The sequence below is a fragment of the Gigantopelta aegis genome, chromosome 4 (assembly GCF_016097555.1).
Source record: "Gigantopelta aegis isolate Gae_Host chromosome 4, Gae_host_genome, whole genome shotgun sequence".
Classification (NCBI taxonomy): Eukaryota; Metazoa; Mollusca; class Gastropoda; order Neomphalida; family Peltospiridae; genus Gigantopelta; species Gigantopelta aegis.
Genome location: NC_054702.1, coordinates 17,370,455 through 17,388,968, shown reverse-complemented (window position 1 = coordinate 17,388,968; position 18,514 = coordinate 17,370,455). Strand labels below are relative to the sequence as shown.

Sequence of the window (18,514 nt, the reverse complement as noted above, 5' to 3'; positions counted from 1 at the left end):
TATCATAATGACAATTTTTTGACATTTTAGGAAAATTGAGATATTTCAATTTGCCAGTCGCACTCGACAACTGTTCATCCGATTGCTGGCCTTGGTTAAGTGGGCTACCAGTGCCAGCAAAGTGGATAAATGTACAGTAAGTATCATACAAACACGCTTTAATTAATTTATATGAATAAATCTTTTAACATTTAATGTTTTAAACAAAAATATATAAATCCCAAACTGAGAATTATTATAATATGCACTGTTCAAAGTTGGCATGCATGATAGGTACTGTCCATCACTGTTCTACAAAAAAGGTTGTGATATTTACTGTACACAGAAATTAAAAACAAATATATATATATATAAAAAATTAAAACAATGAATACAAGTGTAGCTCCTGTCCTGCATTATCCGACATGAATTTATCGGCAGCACATAAAATTAAAAAAAAAATTAAGTTTATGGTATGGGTCAAACACAATCACACACAGATCCTGATAGAGGTGGATACACTTCTAGGGTTGAGTAACTGACTTGCGGTAAAGTAAACTGACTTTCGCCCCCTTCTCTATGATCCTGGTTTCCATGTGATGTTCTGTTTGGATCGCATATGTCTTTTTCGCAACTTTAGAACTGAGTTCTTTGAGTTCTGCAGGCAGATCTGTGCTTATGGTATTCTTCTTTTCTTTCAAATCTTTCCATTTGTTCCATGACGCTCGCAATACAAGTCATGATCGATTGTACGCACGAAACGAACAATGACTGGGTCCAATTAATTTTGGGGTCTAGCAGTGCATGTGTCCTTTTTTCTCTGAATCAATTGTGTAGTTGAGATTAGAATGTCATATGTACTGTTAATGTTTAACACGTCTTTGAATATCGACTTCATTTTGCATTCTTACTTATCGTCAGCACCAACAATGCTGTACAATAAAAGATTTACTTTTCTAGAATGTACTTCATTTTCCAGTAATCGTTTCTCCAACTTCCGAGCTTCTGTTTCATTAAAGCCAATTATTTAGTGTTATTTGAAATCCTCCCCCTCCCTCTGCTGTTGTCACACGGCAACTAAGCTTGTTGAGGTGCGGGATGTAGTCCAGTGGTAAAGCGCTCGCTCGATGCGAGGCCAGTCTGGGATCGATGTCTGTCGGTGGGCCCATTAGGTTATTTCTCGTTCCAGCCAGGGCACCATGACTGGTATATCAAAGGCTGTACTACCCTGTCTATGGGATGGTGCATATAAAAGATTCCTTGCTACTAATCAAAAAGAGTAGCCCATGAAGTGGCGACAGCGGGTTTCCTCTCAATATCTGTGTGGTCCTTAACCATATGTCTGACACCATATAACCGTAAATAAAATGTGTTGAGTGTATTGTTAAATAAAACATTTCCTTTCCTAAGCTTGTTGACTTCAGACTTTAGTTTGTTCATTGATTCCAACAATTTTTCAGTCTGTTTGTCAATGGCTTTCTGAACAAAAGTTTTTAACGAATCCATTTCGCCCAAGATGTTTACGTTGTCACTTGAACCTGTTAACTGTTCGTTATAAAATTGTGCAATATTTTGTACTGTAGATGGACTTCTACCTTTTGTAGTAAATTTTTTCAAAGGCTGTTACTCTAAAATTTATTGAAAACTTGTTATATGTAATATATCAAGGTCATGTTGACCGCCTTTCCTTTATATTCACTCTGGTTGGGGACAGGTCTTACTGTAACAGGGTTTCTGTGAATTAAATCGTCGATGGCTCTGGATTAACATGGGCGCTCAACTTGTAGCTGCACACAACCATAACGTTAAACCGGATGTCTTAACATTTAATGTTAATAGCCCATGTTGGTTTAGAATATAGTATACTAAATATATTTATATATATCGTACATTTAAAAAAATAAAATAAAAATAAAATAATAATATGATGACCGTCCTCGGTGGCGTTGTGGTTAAGCCATCGGTCTACAGGCTGGTAGGTACTGGGTTCGGATCCCAGTCAAGGCATTTTTAATCCAGATACTGACTCCAATCCCTGAGTGAGTGCTCCGCAAGGCTCAGTGGGTAGGTGTAAACCACTTGCACTGACCAGTGATCCATAACTGGTTCAACAAACGCCATGGTTTGTGCTATCCTGCCTGTGGGAAGCGCAAATAAAAGATCCCTTGCTGCCTGTCGTAAAAAAGAGTAGCCTTTGTGGCGACAGCGGGTTTCCTCTAAAAACAGTGTCAGAATGACCATATGTTTGATGCCCAATAGCCGATGATAACATACAAAATCAATGTGCTCTAGTGGCGTCGTTAAATAAAACAAACTTTACTTTTTTAAAATATGTTTTTAAAGAATTATTACAAGGAACAAATGGTGTGGGGTTTTTTTGCTAAAGTGAAATATCTTAACCTTAATAGCTTTCTATATTAAAATAATCTTTGCAGTTTTACCAAAACGGAATTTTTTTTTTTTTGAAAATTAATTAAATTTTTCTCTTTTTTTTACAGGACATTTGCAATTTTTTGGAACAGCAGTCAATGTTTTTTATTGATACTGCTGATCACTTAGCAAAGGTTGCTCGGGAAACACTTGTGACTGCCAGGTGGGTTTTAGTATTAATAGCAATGTTAACCCTTATCGTGCCGTTGACGTGTATACACGTCAAGCGTCATCACAATGACGTCACTTTGCATTGTTTTCATTTAAAAATCGTTTTCTAAATTAATTGTTGACATTTTTGTCAAAAACAAAGTAAGAAAATGTCAATAAATAGTCTTAGAATGACATATCCAAATATTTGCTAAATTGCTGTTGTACATCTTATGTTTTTTTTAAAAACAAAAATGACCCGTCAAATGGCGCGTGCTATTGTTTGTTATTGTTTCTTGTTTTTTTGGTAGCGGTTTCTTTTATCTCTACAAAGTTGTCATAATATACTATTATATATGAACTACATTATGACAGTTGCATTAAATTAGAAAAAGTATCACTTTTAATGCCTAAAAAAGGTACAAACACAATCAAATAATTGTAATCCGACGGCATAAACAGTCGTCGAAAAGCGCCATTTCCTTGTTTCTATTTATAAACAACAGGTCATGTGACAGCACATTTCCCGCCATATAATTTGACAGCAGTAGTACACATTGCTTGCATGTGCGGCTAACTGTTTTCATTAATAATTACAACGTGGTTACTTATACTACAGCAGACGATATTGTAACTAACTATGTTTACTTGAACAGTTACGTCGACTATATGATCGAATACGCACATGTGCTCGGTGTTCGTCGTCGTTTTGTTGTGTGTTGTTTTTCTGCCAGTTTTTCCTTTTCAACATTCACATTAATCACTACTGAGTGGATATATATTTGTTCTCATTTAAAAAAAATGAATTACAAACAATAGGTTACGAATATCTGCTGAAGTAGTCTGCAGAATACCTTGACCTACATTATTTTCAATAACCAATCACAAAACATTCTCGTTGCGTGTCAAACATAATTATGTGGCGCCACCAGTTTTTTGTTTTTATTACTGTACCAGTCGCGGATCCAAGGATTTGGTGGGTGTGTGTGTGTGTGTGGTGGGGGGGGGGGGGTGCGCCGTGCATGGCTTTTTATGAATAAGCGTATATAAGCAGTGAATGTTTTGTAATAATGTTGTATGGTGGATGACAATCTTTTAAAAATCAGGCATGTGTGCTGGGATTTTAGGTAGGGGTGTCTGGAGAGCGAAGTTTATAGGGGATTTCTGTAATGCTCCGCTGGAATATGTATTGAATTTTTTTTTTTTTAATCTGCTCGAGCAGGGACCGGAAAGGGGGGGGGGGGGGTCGACCCATTCCCTGCACACATATCTGCAAATGTTATAAAGATAAATTAATCATCATGAGGTAAACTGTAGTTGTGTTGCACTGTTGGATCTATTGTATTTTTATAAATTTATTAGTACCAAAATCTAAAATTTGGGCGAATACGACAGAGACATTCGGGCAAATTGAGCTGGCCTGAAACCTTTTCATCATGTACTAGTAGTTCCAACATTTCTCCCACAATACTAGTTGTAATTAAATCCATGTAAAATTGTGTAGTGCTTCATTTGAAACCCTATATTATATATAGCTGGTTAGCAGTAACGCTAAAACTAATAAATGTTTTTTAGTTGGTGGTATTTTCGTTTAATTCGGGCACAAATTAGCCTGCCCTTCTCCCTCTCCCACCCCTACAAAACAAAACGGGATCCCGTACGCTTATGATTAGTACATCAGGCCTGTACGGTACCAACTGGTGTGGATGCGTCGGGGGTATACATACCTTTACCGCGAGGTCCAATTTTTTTCCATGCAACAGTTATCGACCGTTTTTTAGAACATTGACACGGTCCTTTTTCGTGTTACGCAACACCCCAAAAAATTTCGTGCGGTAACTATATGGACCTATATAAAATGTGAAAATTACAGTAGGATAATGGTTTGCAATAGATTCAGAGTAAGTAATCACGTTTTTTATTTTAAAAATACGGTAATAACTAAAAATTTAAAATAACAATTAAAAAGAAAAACATTCCACGTACTTTAGCAGGGCGGACACTGTTGTGTAGGCAACGACCCGAAACATTGTTTTTTGTCTAAAAAAATCGTTTTTAACAAATTATTTAATGCAATTAAAATGTTGTATTCTGGATGTAATAATCACAAATCATAAAACGATCCTATATTGTTGATAAAAATATCAAAGAAAAATCGCAAAAAAAAAATTGGAAGTGTAGTTGACCTATATTATCGACCCTTGACCCAGATACAATACTTTGCGGGACCAACTGCCAGTGATTTCTTCTTCTTTCACTCCGTCAATAAACATGTCAGAAGAAATTGCACAAATATAAATTCATGATTCCGATAATAATGTTTTAAACATTTACTTGTGTGACATCTCAAGTGACCTATTGCGGTAGGGAGCACATTTTCTACGTCCGCTCGGACTACTGTGAGTCACGCGTTTCACGTTTTTGACTTCTCAATTTTTTTTTTAATCAGTTCCAACTACATTGTGTGCCACACATAAACACATTCTGACCTCCCTCTCCATGGGCCTAAGCGACAGGGCCCAAAATTAAAAAATATATATATATGAATTGGCATAGGCCTAGGCGTACGGGCTCTCATTTTTGTTGGGCATGCAGGCACATTTCTGCCAGAGTTGAACGAAAATCCCTGAATCTAGATAACAATTATTATTCATATTAGCTTTACTGCCAAACAGCAGGGTCTTAGCTAACGGGTACAGGCAATGGTGTGTGTGTGTGTTTTATTTTATATTTAACGACACCACTAGAGCACACTTATTAATCATCGGCTATTGGATGTCAAACATTTGGTAATTTTGACATACTAGTAGTCTTAGAGAGAAAACCCCCAACATTTTTCCATTAGTAGCAAGGCATCTTTTATATACACCATCCCAAAGACAGGATAGTACATACCACAGCCTTTGATATACCAGTCATGGAGCACTGGCTGAAACGAGAAATAGCCCAGTGAGCCCGCCGATGGGAATCAATCCCAAACCAACTGCGCTTTACCACTGGGCTGCATCCCGCTCCTGGTGTGGGAAGAATGCATTGGGGGGGGGGGGGGGGGGATTGTTGTTAAAATAATAGAAAAATAGTTTATTGATACTGATGTTTCAAGTATGTAACCTTCCTGAAATGACTGCAAAATGGTGTCTTGCACCTTCCATGCTCATTGGTCCATTGTTTAAATCCTAGTTACAGCCCTGAACAGCTATATAGGGTTGCAAATGAATCACTACATATTTTTACATGGATTACAACTAATACTGTGTCAGAGTAAAATGATGGAAATACACGGTTAAAAGGTTTTAGGCCAGCTCATTTGCCCGAAATGCTATACCTGGATAGTATTCAAATAATATATAAAGGCAAATAGATGACCAGTGTATATAACTTGTGAATGTCCCCTAGGTGGGGATGGAGGTCACAATAGTTATATAGAAATTGCATATTCGTGACCCATTTCCTTGTGAATTTGGTCATTCTACCCCTCTCCTAAAGGTGGGGCACAAATAGGGGAAAATTAAGCCAATTATCGTGTCCAGGAATACCATACAAATATCAATTTTGCGAATTTCGTTAATGTCGTGTCCCCTGCCCCCCCCCCCCCCCCCAGGTAGGAGACAAATTCATTAAACCATCTATCATATAGACAAATGCATTTAAACTATTATGTTTTTCAGAAATACTAGACCATTTCCAACCAAATTTATTTGATAGTTGCTCTCACCCATGGAAAACCCAAAACCATGAATTTGGTCATTTTAATCCCCCTAGGAAAATGGGTGCTCCGCACTCCATGTGTTTGGTAGTTGTGGTCAGCAATTTACTCAGGTGACCGTTTAGATCTATTTTGTATCATGCATAAGTGTTCAACACTGGATACACATTATGTATACGGTACATATCGAATTTTAATTAGGGCTCACATGTTGATGTTTGTTTCTTTGGGTTTAAAACATTTTTTAGATGAATGGAATTTTTTTTTTTTTTTTTTTACAATTGTGACCGTGTGAAGCACTATGGCAAGTATCTTGTGTCACAATAATTTACGAAATGCATAAAAATCCTTTTTACTATTTCTATTATTCTAATATCAGTGTCCAGGGTTTCTGCCAGAGGGTATGAAGGGTAAAATTATGTACCCTAAAATCTTGAGAATTAATGGATACGTTTTAATAAGTTTTAGAATGATTATAGTAAGATAGCTGCTGCTTAAAGTGTGTACATGAAATACAGTGTCCAATTTAAAAAGATTCCAAACGTCATAACCACCTAGTAGCGGCAGTTTAAGGCGGCAGATGATGTGGAGTTTTCAAGTACCCTCAAATTATTGATTACTGGTGTCCTTTACTTTTGACCGTATGACCCAAAAGTTGCATGCACACAGCAAATAGTTTCCAGTTTTACATACCTTACCATGGTAACCAATAGTTTGCATTGGTTACCATGGTAACAGTTTCGATCTGGGTACCATGGTAACATAGTTTTGAACTGATTACCATGGTAACAGAATTAATAAGCTTCATATATCTTTTCTACAGGCATAGTACAATTATGTCACTATACATTGTTGTTTTTTCTCAGTCCTTGAAAATGATATTTTTTTAGAAATTTTCTGTTTTGCATTGGTTACCGTGGTAACAGAATTCACAATTTTAACCCATCTCTTGTAAACAGCTGGGAACTTATTATTACATCATTATACAGTGATTTGTATTCAAATAAATTCATTTAAAACATTTCATATGGGAAACGGTTCCTCTTTTTGCATTGGTTACCATGGTAACAGAATTAATTATGTTCATTTGAAAATGACAGGAAGTGAAAGGGCATATACCTTTTTTAAAATCTTGTGTCATTTGACAAAGATATATAAAGTAATAGAGATAGTATACATATTTTTAGTGTCTAGGTAATGTTGGACACAATGTCCACAAGTTACAAAAATGCGTTGATGGTAGTATGTGCATTTGACCCTATTATTCAAAAATAAAATTGGCTGTCTACTTAATTCTTTTTCTAAATCGAGTAGTATGGTTAATAGATCACACCATAGACTTAAATTAAAAGCAAAATATTAATTTTTAATTAAAGTTTTCATAATTATTAATGAAAATATGGTATATTGAAATTTGCAGGTGTTGCCATGGTAACATAAATAATATAACTGACTATAAAATGTTAGCCTTACATAGGTGGATATTCTTAGTATATATGTGTGTAATTTCATGCTGAAATGTCAACTGATTTTAATAATATTACCAGAAATGTATAATAGTTAATGTTGGAAATTATGTTCATAATTTACAAAAATGTGTTGATAGCCGAATGCGCATCTGACTCTATCTTTCAGAAAAAACGTGGTTGTCAACTTAATTTTTTCTTTACATCAAGCAGTATGGTTAATACTAATCACCGCATAGACTTAAATTAAAAGAAAAATATTAGTTTTTAATTAAAGTTTTCATAATTATTAATGAAAATATGGTATATTGAAATTTGCAGGTGTTGCCATGGTAACATAAATAATATAACTGACTATAAAATGTTAGCGTTACGTAGGTGGATATTCTTAGTATATATGTGTGTAATTTCATGCTGAAATGTCAACTGATTTTAATAAAATTACTAGAAATGTAGAACAGGTGAAAATTCTTTAAATTTAGCAAAAAGAATGCGGCAGGATAAGGGTTAAAGTAAAGAAAATATTGTTTTATTTCACATTTAAATTGTTACAAATCAACAAGGTGAAATGTTATTCTTTTTACATATCATCTTTGATGTGAAATAAGATGATATATTGTAAATAGCTGCTTTACTTTACAAGTATGGCATAGTTTAGAAACTATTACTTTCACTGTTCTTGTTGATTTGAAAAACTTTGTATAAAAACTGGTTTCGACAATACTGGGACTTACTAATGTTAAATTCACCATAATGTCTTTATTTTCTTTCAGACTACCTTGTTTTTCACTACCTGTGGCTATCGATGTTCTGACAACAGGGACATATCCTCGCTTGCCAACATGCATTCGGGTTAGTTTAGATTGCTGTTTTTTTTTTATGTTCTATAATAACAAGTTTAATTGTTGGACATCCATAAAAACTGTTAGCAAATTTAAACAACAGTCTTATTTTTTACTTTTTAAGCCATGCTGATTATGTAGGACACTGAAATAAACTTAAAACAATTTAATTTTTATTTGTTTTCATACTTAATCCATTTGAGGTTGAATCATACAACACTGGACACATACCTCAGTTATGGTCGTGTGTAAAGTGTAGAGATTGGTGGTTAGCAAGAGGGATGTCTATGTAGTGGCCTTACACTTCACCATCAGCTGTGTCAGGGCTTTAGATTACACTAAAGTCAAGGAGATAAACATTATGCTTCAAATATGTATGCCTGTGCTATAATATAATGACGCCCAAATTAAGTACAAACATGCTGGCATCAAAACATTTCCTCTTAAAACCACTGAAATGTTAAGATTTAATTAGTTTAAAATAACATGAAATACATTTCTAAATATGTACGACTCGTATTGTATTAAAAGGAGACCTTGCTGTGCTCAGAACAGACAAAAAGAAATCCCAGTTGCTTCCAAATTAATGGTACTTAAAGCCCTGACTGTGTCATCACAGATTGAAGCCTATCACTGCACTTTCAACACTAGTTTAATTATAATTTATATGTGCACTATTTGTCTAGGAGAAAATTGTTCCACCGGATCCCATAACCCCACAAGAGAAGAACGAGACACTGTGTAAGCTGAACCAAGTGATCCAGTACAGACTGGTTTCCAGTGAACTGCCACCACAGATGAGAAAACTGAAAATAGGTAAGCAATTAAAACAAATTCTATGTAGAGAAAACCCCAAACTTCTTCCAGTTTCAAAAAGTATTTGTGATTAACAAGCAACCTGAATAAATGATCAGATCAGAAATAAATTGTATTCACTTCAATAAAAAGAAAAAATGTCTTTAGAACTATAAATATTGCATAATATTGCAGTCTTTTGAAGGAAGTTGTATCAGTCATTATGTTGTGTTCATTTGGCGCTTGCGAATATCGTGAATTCACATGTTCAAAATTGTGAACCTGACTTCACCAAGTGAAGAGTGTTAAGGCGATTTATAGACAATCTGCATTGTCAATTCAATCCAATTTGTGGGTTTTATTTTCGCGAGTTGTGAAGATTGTGACAGAAAATACTACCTCAGTTCACAAGTTGTGTTTGCAGGTTATTTTCGCCAAGCGAACCTTCTTCACAACTTGTGAATTGGGAAATATTCACATTACAAAATCACTCATTTGACCTCTAGGTCATTGTACAATGAGGCTGAAATAATACGCTTTTCCCCTTAATTTTTATGGTCTGCAGGATACAGATAATAACTAGTTAAAGACATCGGATATCTGCTTTATCCTGTTCAGGCCGAATAAGAAATTCTCAGCAAAATTTCCCATTCTTACCTTCACAGGATAAAGCAGATATCCAACGTCATTAATTAGTTATTCTCTATATAATAACAGTTGGATAATGAGACATCACTAGTTAGATGTAGGTCATTTGACATTCATTTTGCGAGGTAGATGGTGCACTTGTTTTAAAGTTTGTGTTAATCCCTAGAAGTTAAAAAAACAAACTTTTAGTACATGTTCACATCTTACAGTTCATTATTGATTTATTTTCAGAACATGGTCGTGTGAAATTTCCAGTGGAACATGAATTTGAGGTGTGTATTTCTGAAAAACGTAATAAACTATTATTTTCTATATAATATTTAAACTCTGGTAAAAGTTTATTTAATATTATATTGGTGAAAAAATAATTATTACAGTTCTGGAAGATCAATTTGTTAGTTATTTAGATTTTTGTGACATTTATGATTTCCCTAAAAGTTTATTCTGTATTATATCTGAAAACATTTACAGTATTGAAGCTCAAATTTATTAGTTGTTATAATAAATACATATTAACTTACAGGTGACTCTGACACTGATGGGTGACAGTCCCAGTATTCCATGGCGTTTGCTAGACATTGATATTCTGGTCGAAGACCATGAAACAGGAGGTATATCTTAAAACATTATATTTAATTCTATACATGATGATTCTGTTTTTTAGCCTACATTTACTAGGATTACATTTAACAGTTAAGTGTCCTAAGAAGTTCTAATCAGAATACAATAAACTTAAAATAACCTACCGTTAACAGTATTGTATAATGTTAATGGGAAGAAAGAATTATTTTTTATTGTGATTTAAAACCATTTTATAAACCTTTTGGGTGGATTTGTTTAGTTAGGGAATCTGTTTAGTTAAAAGATTTGACTTGTATGTTTGTTATTTTTCTGTTTCAGATGGGAAGTCTCTGGTTCACTCTTTACAGGTAATTATTTTCCTTAGTAATAAATGTGATGGTTTATTAGAAAAAAAAACAAATCAAAAAAAAAAAAAAAAAAAAAAAAAAAAAAAAAAAAAAAAAAAAAAAAAAAAAAAAAAAAAAAAAAAACAAAAAACAAAATAAAAAAAAAAAAAAAAAAAAAAACAAAAAAAAAACAAAAAACAAAAAATAAACAAAAAAAAAAAGAAAAAAAAAAAAAACCAACAAAAAAAAAAAAAAAAATAAAAAACAAAAACAACAACAAAAAAAAAAAAAAAAAAAAAAACTTATAAAAAAAAAATTATTAGAAGGTCATAATAATAAAACTTATTGTCTAGTATGGAAATTGGTAGACTAGTAAAAAATATATGAAATACAGCAGAAATTTCACTATGTTGAACTTTAAAAAAAAAAACTACTAATGCCAAATATTTGTTTAATAAAAACATCTAATATTTTGGTAGTGACTTGACAAATATTTTTTTTAATGTGAAAAATAGAAGAAACATTAAAGGTTTAAAAAACTTAAGTTTACTGATCTTACAATCTGTTTAGAAAAACCACATGATTAGTCTTTGACTCCACTCTGTATTATTGTTGGCTATTAGTTTGTAACACTGTTGGGTTTTGTTTGTAATGATGCTGGGTTTAATTTGTAATGATGCTGGGTTTAATTTGTAATGATTAATGGTTTAGTTTGTAATGATTATTGGTTTAGTTTGTAATGATTATTGGTTTAGGTTGTAATGATATTTGTTTTCTATTGACTAGGTCCACTACATACATCAGCTCATTCAGAATCGGCTGCTCGATAACGACCGGCCACTTCATGTTCTCTACAAGATGCTACGTATCCTTTGATGAAAAACTATAACTACATTGACCTTGTTTCTTTGATCGAAAGCTGCTTTCTAAATATTAAAACATTTTAGGATTCTTACATTTTGTCTCAGAATAAATGCCAGCTAAAAATAGTTTACAATTGTGTGTACGTACATGTGTGTGTGAGAGAGAGGGGGGGGGGGTGCGTGGAGAGACAGAGAGAGAATGGGAAATTCTGCGAGGCTCTGCCGAGTGGAATTTCTTATTCGGCCTGAACAGGATAAAGCTGATATCCGACGTTATTAACTAGTTATTATCTTTATCCTGCAGACTATAAAAATTAAGGGAAAAGCTATTATTTCTGTTATTTCAGCTACATTGTACAATGACTTGGGGCTTCTAGATTATGGTAGTCCTACTCCCATGACTACTGATATTCAATGTTGAGCTAGTAAATAACTAATATTGCCATGCCCGACGGCTAGTGAATTGTTTTTTTGTCATATGTTGCAGTTCAGTCTGTTTTGTAAATATGACTATCCTTCCCTCACCCCACCACCCAATGTTAGTGTTTTAAGTTCCATCTCCCTCTTTAGGTGACATATCTGATTATTACTATAATAGGGCTAGTGAATTTTTAATCATGGCTAGTAAATTTTAAAAATCACTGATTCCATAGCTAGTGGATTTTATAAAAATTCTGGAAGCCCTGAATGAGCGATTTTGTAATGTAGCTATTCGTGCTACTATAATGTAGCTATTCATGCTACTATAATGTAGCTATTCATGCTACTATATAATGTAGCCATTCGTACTACTTTGCTTTATCCATCATCATATTCTGTCAAAAGAAACAGTGGTTGCAGGATAAATGTATATGTTTTCTCCAGCAGGATTCATTAGTAGGCATTATGTTGCAATTTTCATCAGATTCTGCTGCCTACTTGTCATGCTTACAATTATCCCATTGACTGCACTTGGATATAGCTGCCTGCTATTCTTTAAAAAAAAAAAAAAAAAGAAACCCAAAGCATTGGATCCACTGATGACCATCTACCCTATGAATACTAAGCGACAACTACATCCCACCTCTTTATAATTCATATGCATGTTCCTTAGCTTGACACAGATTCCTTCTGCCAGTCATTACAGCTTGAAGTGTTACACTCTCAGGTATGGTTATTTTTTGCTTCACTGGGCAAAAGATCTGTTTAAAAAAAATTCAATTAGTATTCTCTAATGTTTTTAACAGCTATTTATGCATTTTGAATACCAGTTTTTTTTTTTTTTTGTCTGGTCATCCATCCATCTCTTATCCAGATTTGGCAGTTACTAATTTGCAATATTTTCTAGATAACTGGCAATTTTGAGCATCTTCATCACTTCATTAAGATCAGTAAAAAAGGAATGAAAAAATTAATGAGTACTCTAGTAAAACATTAACATAACACTTGTTGAGGTTGATTGACCTAAATATTCATTTTATTTAATTGTCTCATGTATAGTACATACCTGGAATATTAATGAAGTTAATTTATTTTCAGACTCAACGATTGATTCACAACCGATTGGGAGATAGTATTAGGGTGGAAGAGTACACTTTGAGCAAAAGTTTGGTCATTTCATATTGGAGGCAAGTATAATTATGTTCTACGCTTCCCGAATTCTCATACAGAGATATAATTGGTTTGTTTAGTGATCTTCCTTGTACTAACATTTGTTTTGATTGGTTATTATTATTATTTTTGTTTTTTTAACCCACTTTCCTTTTTCTCCTTTGACTTTCATCTCATTTCTTCCCGATCTGACAACTCATCCTTTTTTTCAACTTTTTTCACTGTCCACCTCTACATTTTTGGTTCGTTATTTTCCTAATTTGCAAACCATTTGTTTTTTTGTGTTCTTTTCTGGATTAAATAAAGAGTAATTAATAAATCGTTTTTTTTGTGCAGGGATCAGAATAAAAGAGACCGAACCCAAGATACAGTTGGTAAGGATTAGTTTTATTTCTTTATGCTGAAATGAGTTGGACTTCGTTACAAGTACCACATTTCTCCTATTTCCTGTCTTTATGTCAAGTTTTGCATTGTTACAAAGTTGTCATGAATTAACCCTCCTTAATTAAATATTAATTAAATATAAGTATAAATATAAACCTGTGCAAAAGTTCTGTTCATTTCTTGAATTAGTCATGTAGTGATAACCTATTGCTCTCTAGTCTGGTAGGTGTTCAGGGGTGGGAATTCTCCTCGGATCCGTGGTTCTCTTCTCATGGAACATTGTGTTTTCCTTGCATTTTAATCGTCTTTTTTACAATTCACCAATTACCACCCCTTGTGTTGGTTTTGTATTTAAATATGGCTGCAACCCAGAGTAAGTGTACATAATTGAGAAAACATAAGCCCACTTTACTAACTTCTTCTTTGTCACAAACTAATGGTTACCATTCCTCTTTAGACACAAACCTAGATAGTTAACTTGTGTGCCAAGAACAACATGCTTGAATGCTGAATATAAGCACACAAAAAAACCTTTTGAAATTGAATTTTTTAAATTCCAGTGTACAAGCTAAGTGTACATGTTTGTGAAGAAGATGATGGAAAACCACTTCAGATCAGTCACACACCATCAATGTCACCCGATGACAGCAGAAAAGTCGGTCTCGCTATCAAGGTATGTTGATATTTCACAAAGGTCAAAATTTTGTATTATTTTTAAAACAAACTTGCAATTAAGTTTTTATAATGGAATCATTACATATTTTAGATAATCTTTTATCTAGGAAATAACACATTCTTTAATACTACTATAATATTTCACATGGCGTAAGTATCATAGAATCAGTGTGTCTTGGTGTCAAATGAAATTCTACTTAGTATCCAGTTTTTCCTTACATATTCTTATTTCTGTTGGACTGTTGGAAAAAATATTACAAGTGTTTTAAGTTAATTTTTAAAAACTTAATTAAGATTACTTAATATTTTATTTTTAGAGTGACCACTTGTCAATTGAAAAGCTGTTGATGCAGACAATCGAGGTTCGGACACAAATTAAACTGAAGGTAAGTTTCTCATGTTGATAAAATATCACTGCTGCTGACAGAACTTTTATTTATTCTGTTATATAGTTTACTCTTTTTGAGTCTCTGTCTTTTTCTAGGATATATCAATGACTGTGGTATATGCTATCGTGTCTGTGAGATGGTGCGTATAAAAGGTCCCTTGCTACTAATGAAAAAATATACTAGGTTTCCTCTCTAAGACTATGTCAGAATTACCAAATGTTTGACATCCACACATTAATCTGTGGAGTCGTTAAAGAAAACAAACTTTAACTTTAACTATTTTCTGACATGTATTCCACTCAGAGAAAACTTGGTGAAAATCAAAAAAAGGGTAGTTTATGGTTGCGACACTCGGTTTAGGGAATAAGGAAAGAAAACTACATTGGCTATTCTGTTACTAGATAGAAACAGATAATTTACGTAGACTTTCTCACAGACAAAAAGAGTACATACGTACACATACACATACACACACACACACAGCATACACACACAAATGCACACACACAAATGCACACACACACACACAAATGCATGCACGAACACCAGTGCGCGCGCACACACACACAGTGCCTTTTGATAAACCAATAATACTAGTGTTGGGGAATGTATTTTCAAGTATTTGTAGTTAAAGTGTGTGGATATTGTTTTCTTTTTGTTTTCATTTTGATGATGTTGTTTTTTTATAGGATCTTGCCAAAGATATGCAGAAGTATGCTAATGAAAAATGTAAGTAAATTTGTTTTTTTGTTTGTTTGAATTTTTTGTGGGTTTTTTGTTGCATACTTGCTGTGCATACAGGGTTTGTATTGAGTTGTGGAAAACGTGAAAATTGTATTATATTTTGTGGCTGAATTACCACCACTCTCTATGTCATTACTAGCTGTGGCTGTTCTTGGGCTAATAACGAAAAGATATGTGAGATTGATTAAATTCTAGTTATTTAGAACAAATACAGTGAAACCCCTCTAAACCAGACACCTTGGAACCAAGACAAATGTCCAGTATTTAGAGGGGTCCGGTTTAGAGAGGTTAAGTTCTGTCCTGGTTTTTAGAAAGGGACTCTGTAAAACGTCCGGTTTTGATTAAATTCTGTTCTACAGAGGGTTCGGTCTTAAGAGGTTTCACTGTACCTGTATAAAGAGCAATATGTGACACAACTTCAAGAATGTACTTTTCAAATCAAATTGAAAATATTCATGCCATGATTATCAATACAAAATTTGTTTCAAATCACATTTAAATTCATACCTTACCTTTGGAGCTCTGCATTACTGGATCTGACTAAAACCAACACCATTTTATGTTCAGATGAACTTTCATGAGAAACACTTACTGTAAATGTGTCAGACTGTTGACAGGTTTATGCCAACAGTGTTTTGATTGGTCAGATGTAGGTAATATGGACACAGAATAACATTGGTATGGTTGGTTTTACTAACTCGGACCTCTCCATGTTGGCGTGACCAGTAAGATTTGATCTCATTTAGATTTGAGCCTATTACTATTTTCAGGTGAAGTGAGAGACATGCCAGTGGCATTGCATGTTCCCATTCTCGATCCTTGTATGTCATCAGAAGTCTTGCGGGTTGCCATCGACATACAGAAGGGCTCTTACTTGACTTCAGTGCCCTGTGATGGTAAGATAAGAAATAGCTTTTCTTTTCAACTTCATCTGTCCTCAAGGATGCATTTTGAGGTCAGGTGAAATATTCATAAAAGAGAAAACACCCTATGTTTTCTTCATTTCTTTTCAACTTAACCTGTCCTCAAACAAAATGCACCCTTCAGGACAGGTGACATATTTATAAAAGAGAAAAGACCTCAAGTTTTCTTCATAGTAGTTTCTGGAAATTGATTTAACCTAGCACCAATTGCACCATTGGTATTGAGTTAATTGCACTGAATTACATTATCCGATAACTTAAATTCTACACAAATTACACCATTAGTAGTAAGTAGCCTTATTGGCTGTTGGAACGTTTGGGCCAAGTGGGTTTTGAGGGTGGGGTGAAATGCAGTTAGGTGAGAAATATTTCTAAAAAGGAGGAATGCTCAAAGTTTTCCTAATGTATCATACATGAAGGTCACAGCATAATTTTTGCTTTGTAGACAATAAATATAACAATTCTCAAATGGTACATTTTTGGTATTTTCCATTTGACAAATGAAAAAAAACCCATTTCATTGATCTTTTTAAATTTAAATTTAAAACTTTTTTCTACACTTATAAAAACATTGTAACTTTAAACATTGTAATTTAAAATATTGATATGAAGAGAAATTACAGAAAGATTTATTGACTACAAAGAAAAAATTATGGTGTGACAATTGTTTGTCATCAACCTTAATACGATGTCATATTCCATGTTGTGTCCTAACAGGTATCCTTGTTTTTCCAAACAGATTTCTCAGCAGTTCATGAAATAGAAACCTATTTAAATGATGATCGAAGAGGCCTTGACAAACTGCTGATTAAGTTACAGTAAGTATTCTTAACCTATAAATTATATAAATACATTTAGATTTTAAAATGTTCTTCATTTCTAACAAACTGTATGCCTTAGATAATAAACCTTTAAAATAGTTTGTTTAATTATTATTTATTTATTTTTTATAAGAAAGTGTATTAATAGATTTTTACAATGCAAATAAAAAAAACACCCACCTCCAGTTTTTGTTAGAATTCTGCAGAAATCTTGTTTTGTTTTAAAAAAAACCCCTATTATATTAATTTTTAAAATGCCATGATGCATGCAGAGATATATTTAATACTATCATTGAGATTATTTAAATATGTAAGTATTCATTAGGGCCTGAGTAGTTGTAGTCAGACACTGTTAATGACCATCTTTATAAATCAGCAGTCTGGCTTAGTTGAAATTGGCCTGTATTCAGCAGATCCTTTTTATACTCATTAAAGTGACTGCTTAAGACAGGTTTTAATACATTTGAAAATAGAGAAGAAAACAATTAAGTACACTGGACCAGGTCCCAGGCCTGGATGGATGGACAGTGAACATGCTAAAGTTATTATAATTATCTGGACAATGAACATTTTGAATATGAAGAGTTCATTTTCATAATGTGATTTATTCAATGGGCGTCTTGGCTCAGAACAGGGGAGATAATAAAACAGGTGGCGCGTCACTCGTCAGGGTCCAACAAACTCGGACTGTAGCTGTATTTTTCATTGCTTTGTCATTCTTTGTTATACCACGATCATAACGGACCAAAACCATATCGGCTCTGTACATGACGTTCCTATACAGCACGGTTCTGCACAGGACGGTCTATAGTATACGCTGCAGTGAACGGTTACCAGTCGTTACTAGTTGACATTTGTCTACACGTGTACTGAGATATGGGGAGGGGGGAGAAGTCAGTAAAGTCAATAAAGAAAATATATGTATATTGTGGATAATAGTATTAAAATATATATATAGTGATGACGGCTCTGTACAGGACGTTCCATACACAGGGCGGTCTAGTATTTTATATACTTAAATATGGTGGAAAACTCATTAAAAGTAAAGGGAATAAATATATATTTTGTATATAAAGCAAAATATATGTATATTTTGGATAATACTTGAATTTTTTTATATATATATATATATAACGTGTGTGAGTATTAAAAAAATATATAGTGATGACGGCTCTGTACAGGACGTTCCTACACAGCATGG

At 33.6% G+C, this 18,514-nt stretch overlaps 1 protein-coding gene across 3 annotated transcripts in view; it reads left to right on the top strand.

Annotated features, from left to right (window-relative positions):
* LOC121372755 (mediator of RNA polymerase II transcription subunit 14-like) overlaps positions 1–18,514 on the top strand; it is a 55,850-nt gene that overhangs the window by 10,180 nt on the left and 27,156 nt on the right. For all 3 annotated transcript variants that reach the window (XM_041499249.1, XM_041499252.1, XM_041499248.1), the window contains exons 4-19: positions 31–136; positions 2,478–2,572; positions 8,505–8,583; positions 9,260–9,389; positions 10,248–10,288; positions 10,540–10,627; positions 10,917–10,945; positions 11,711–11,789; positions 12,891–12,934; positions 13,306–13,394; positions 13,714–13,751; positions 14,322–14,434; positions 14,754–14,822; positions 15,515–15,554; positions 16,340–16,465; positions 17,232–17,310. In XM_041499249.1, coding sequence (XP_041355183.1) covers positions 31–136; positions 2,478–2,572; positions 8,505–8,583; positions 9,260–9,389; positions 10,248–10,288; positions 10,540–10,627; positions 10,917–10,945; positions 11,711–11,789; positions 12,891–12,934; positions 13,306–13,394; positions 13,714–13,751; positions 14,322–14,434; positions 14,754–14,822; positions 15,515–15,554; positions 16,340–16,465; positions 17,232–17,310 — 1,245 coding nt within the window. The remainder of the gene's footprint in view (positions 1–30; positions 137–2,477; positions 2,573–8,504; positions 8,584–9,259; positions 9,390–10,247; positions 10,289–10,539; positions 10,628–10,916; positions 10,946–11,710; positions 11,790–12,890; positions 12,935–13,305; positions 13,395–13,713; positions 13,752–14,321; positions 14,435–14,753; positions 14,823–15,514; positions 15,555–16,339; positions 16,466–17,231; positions 17,311–18,514) is intronic.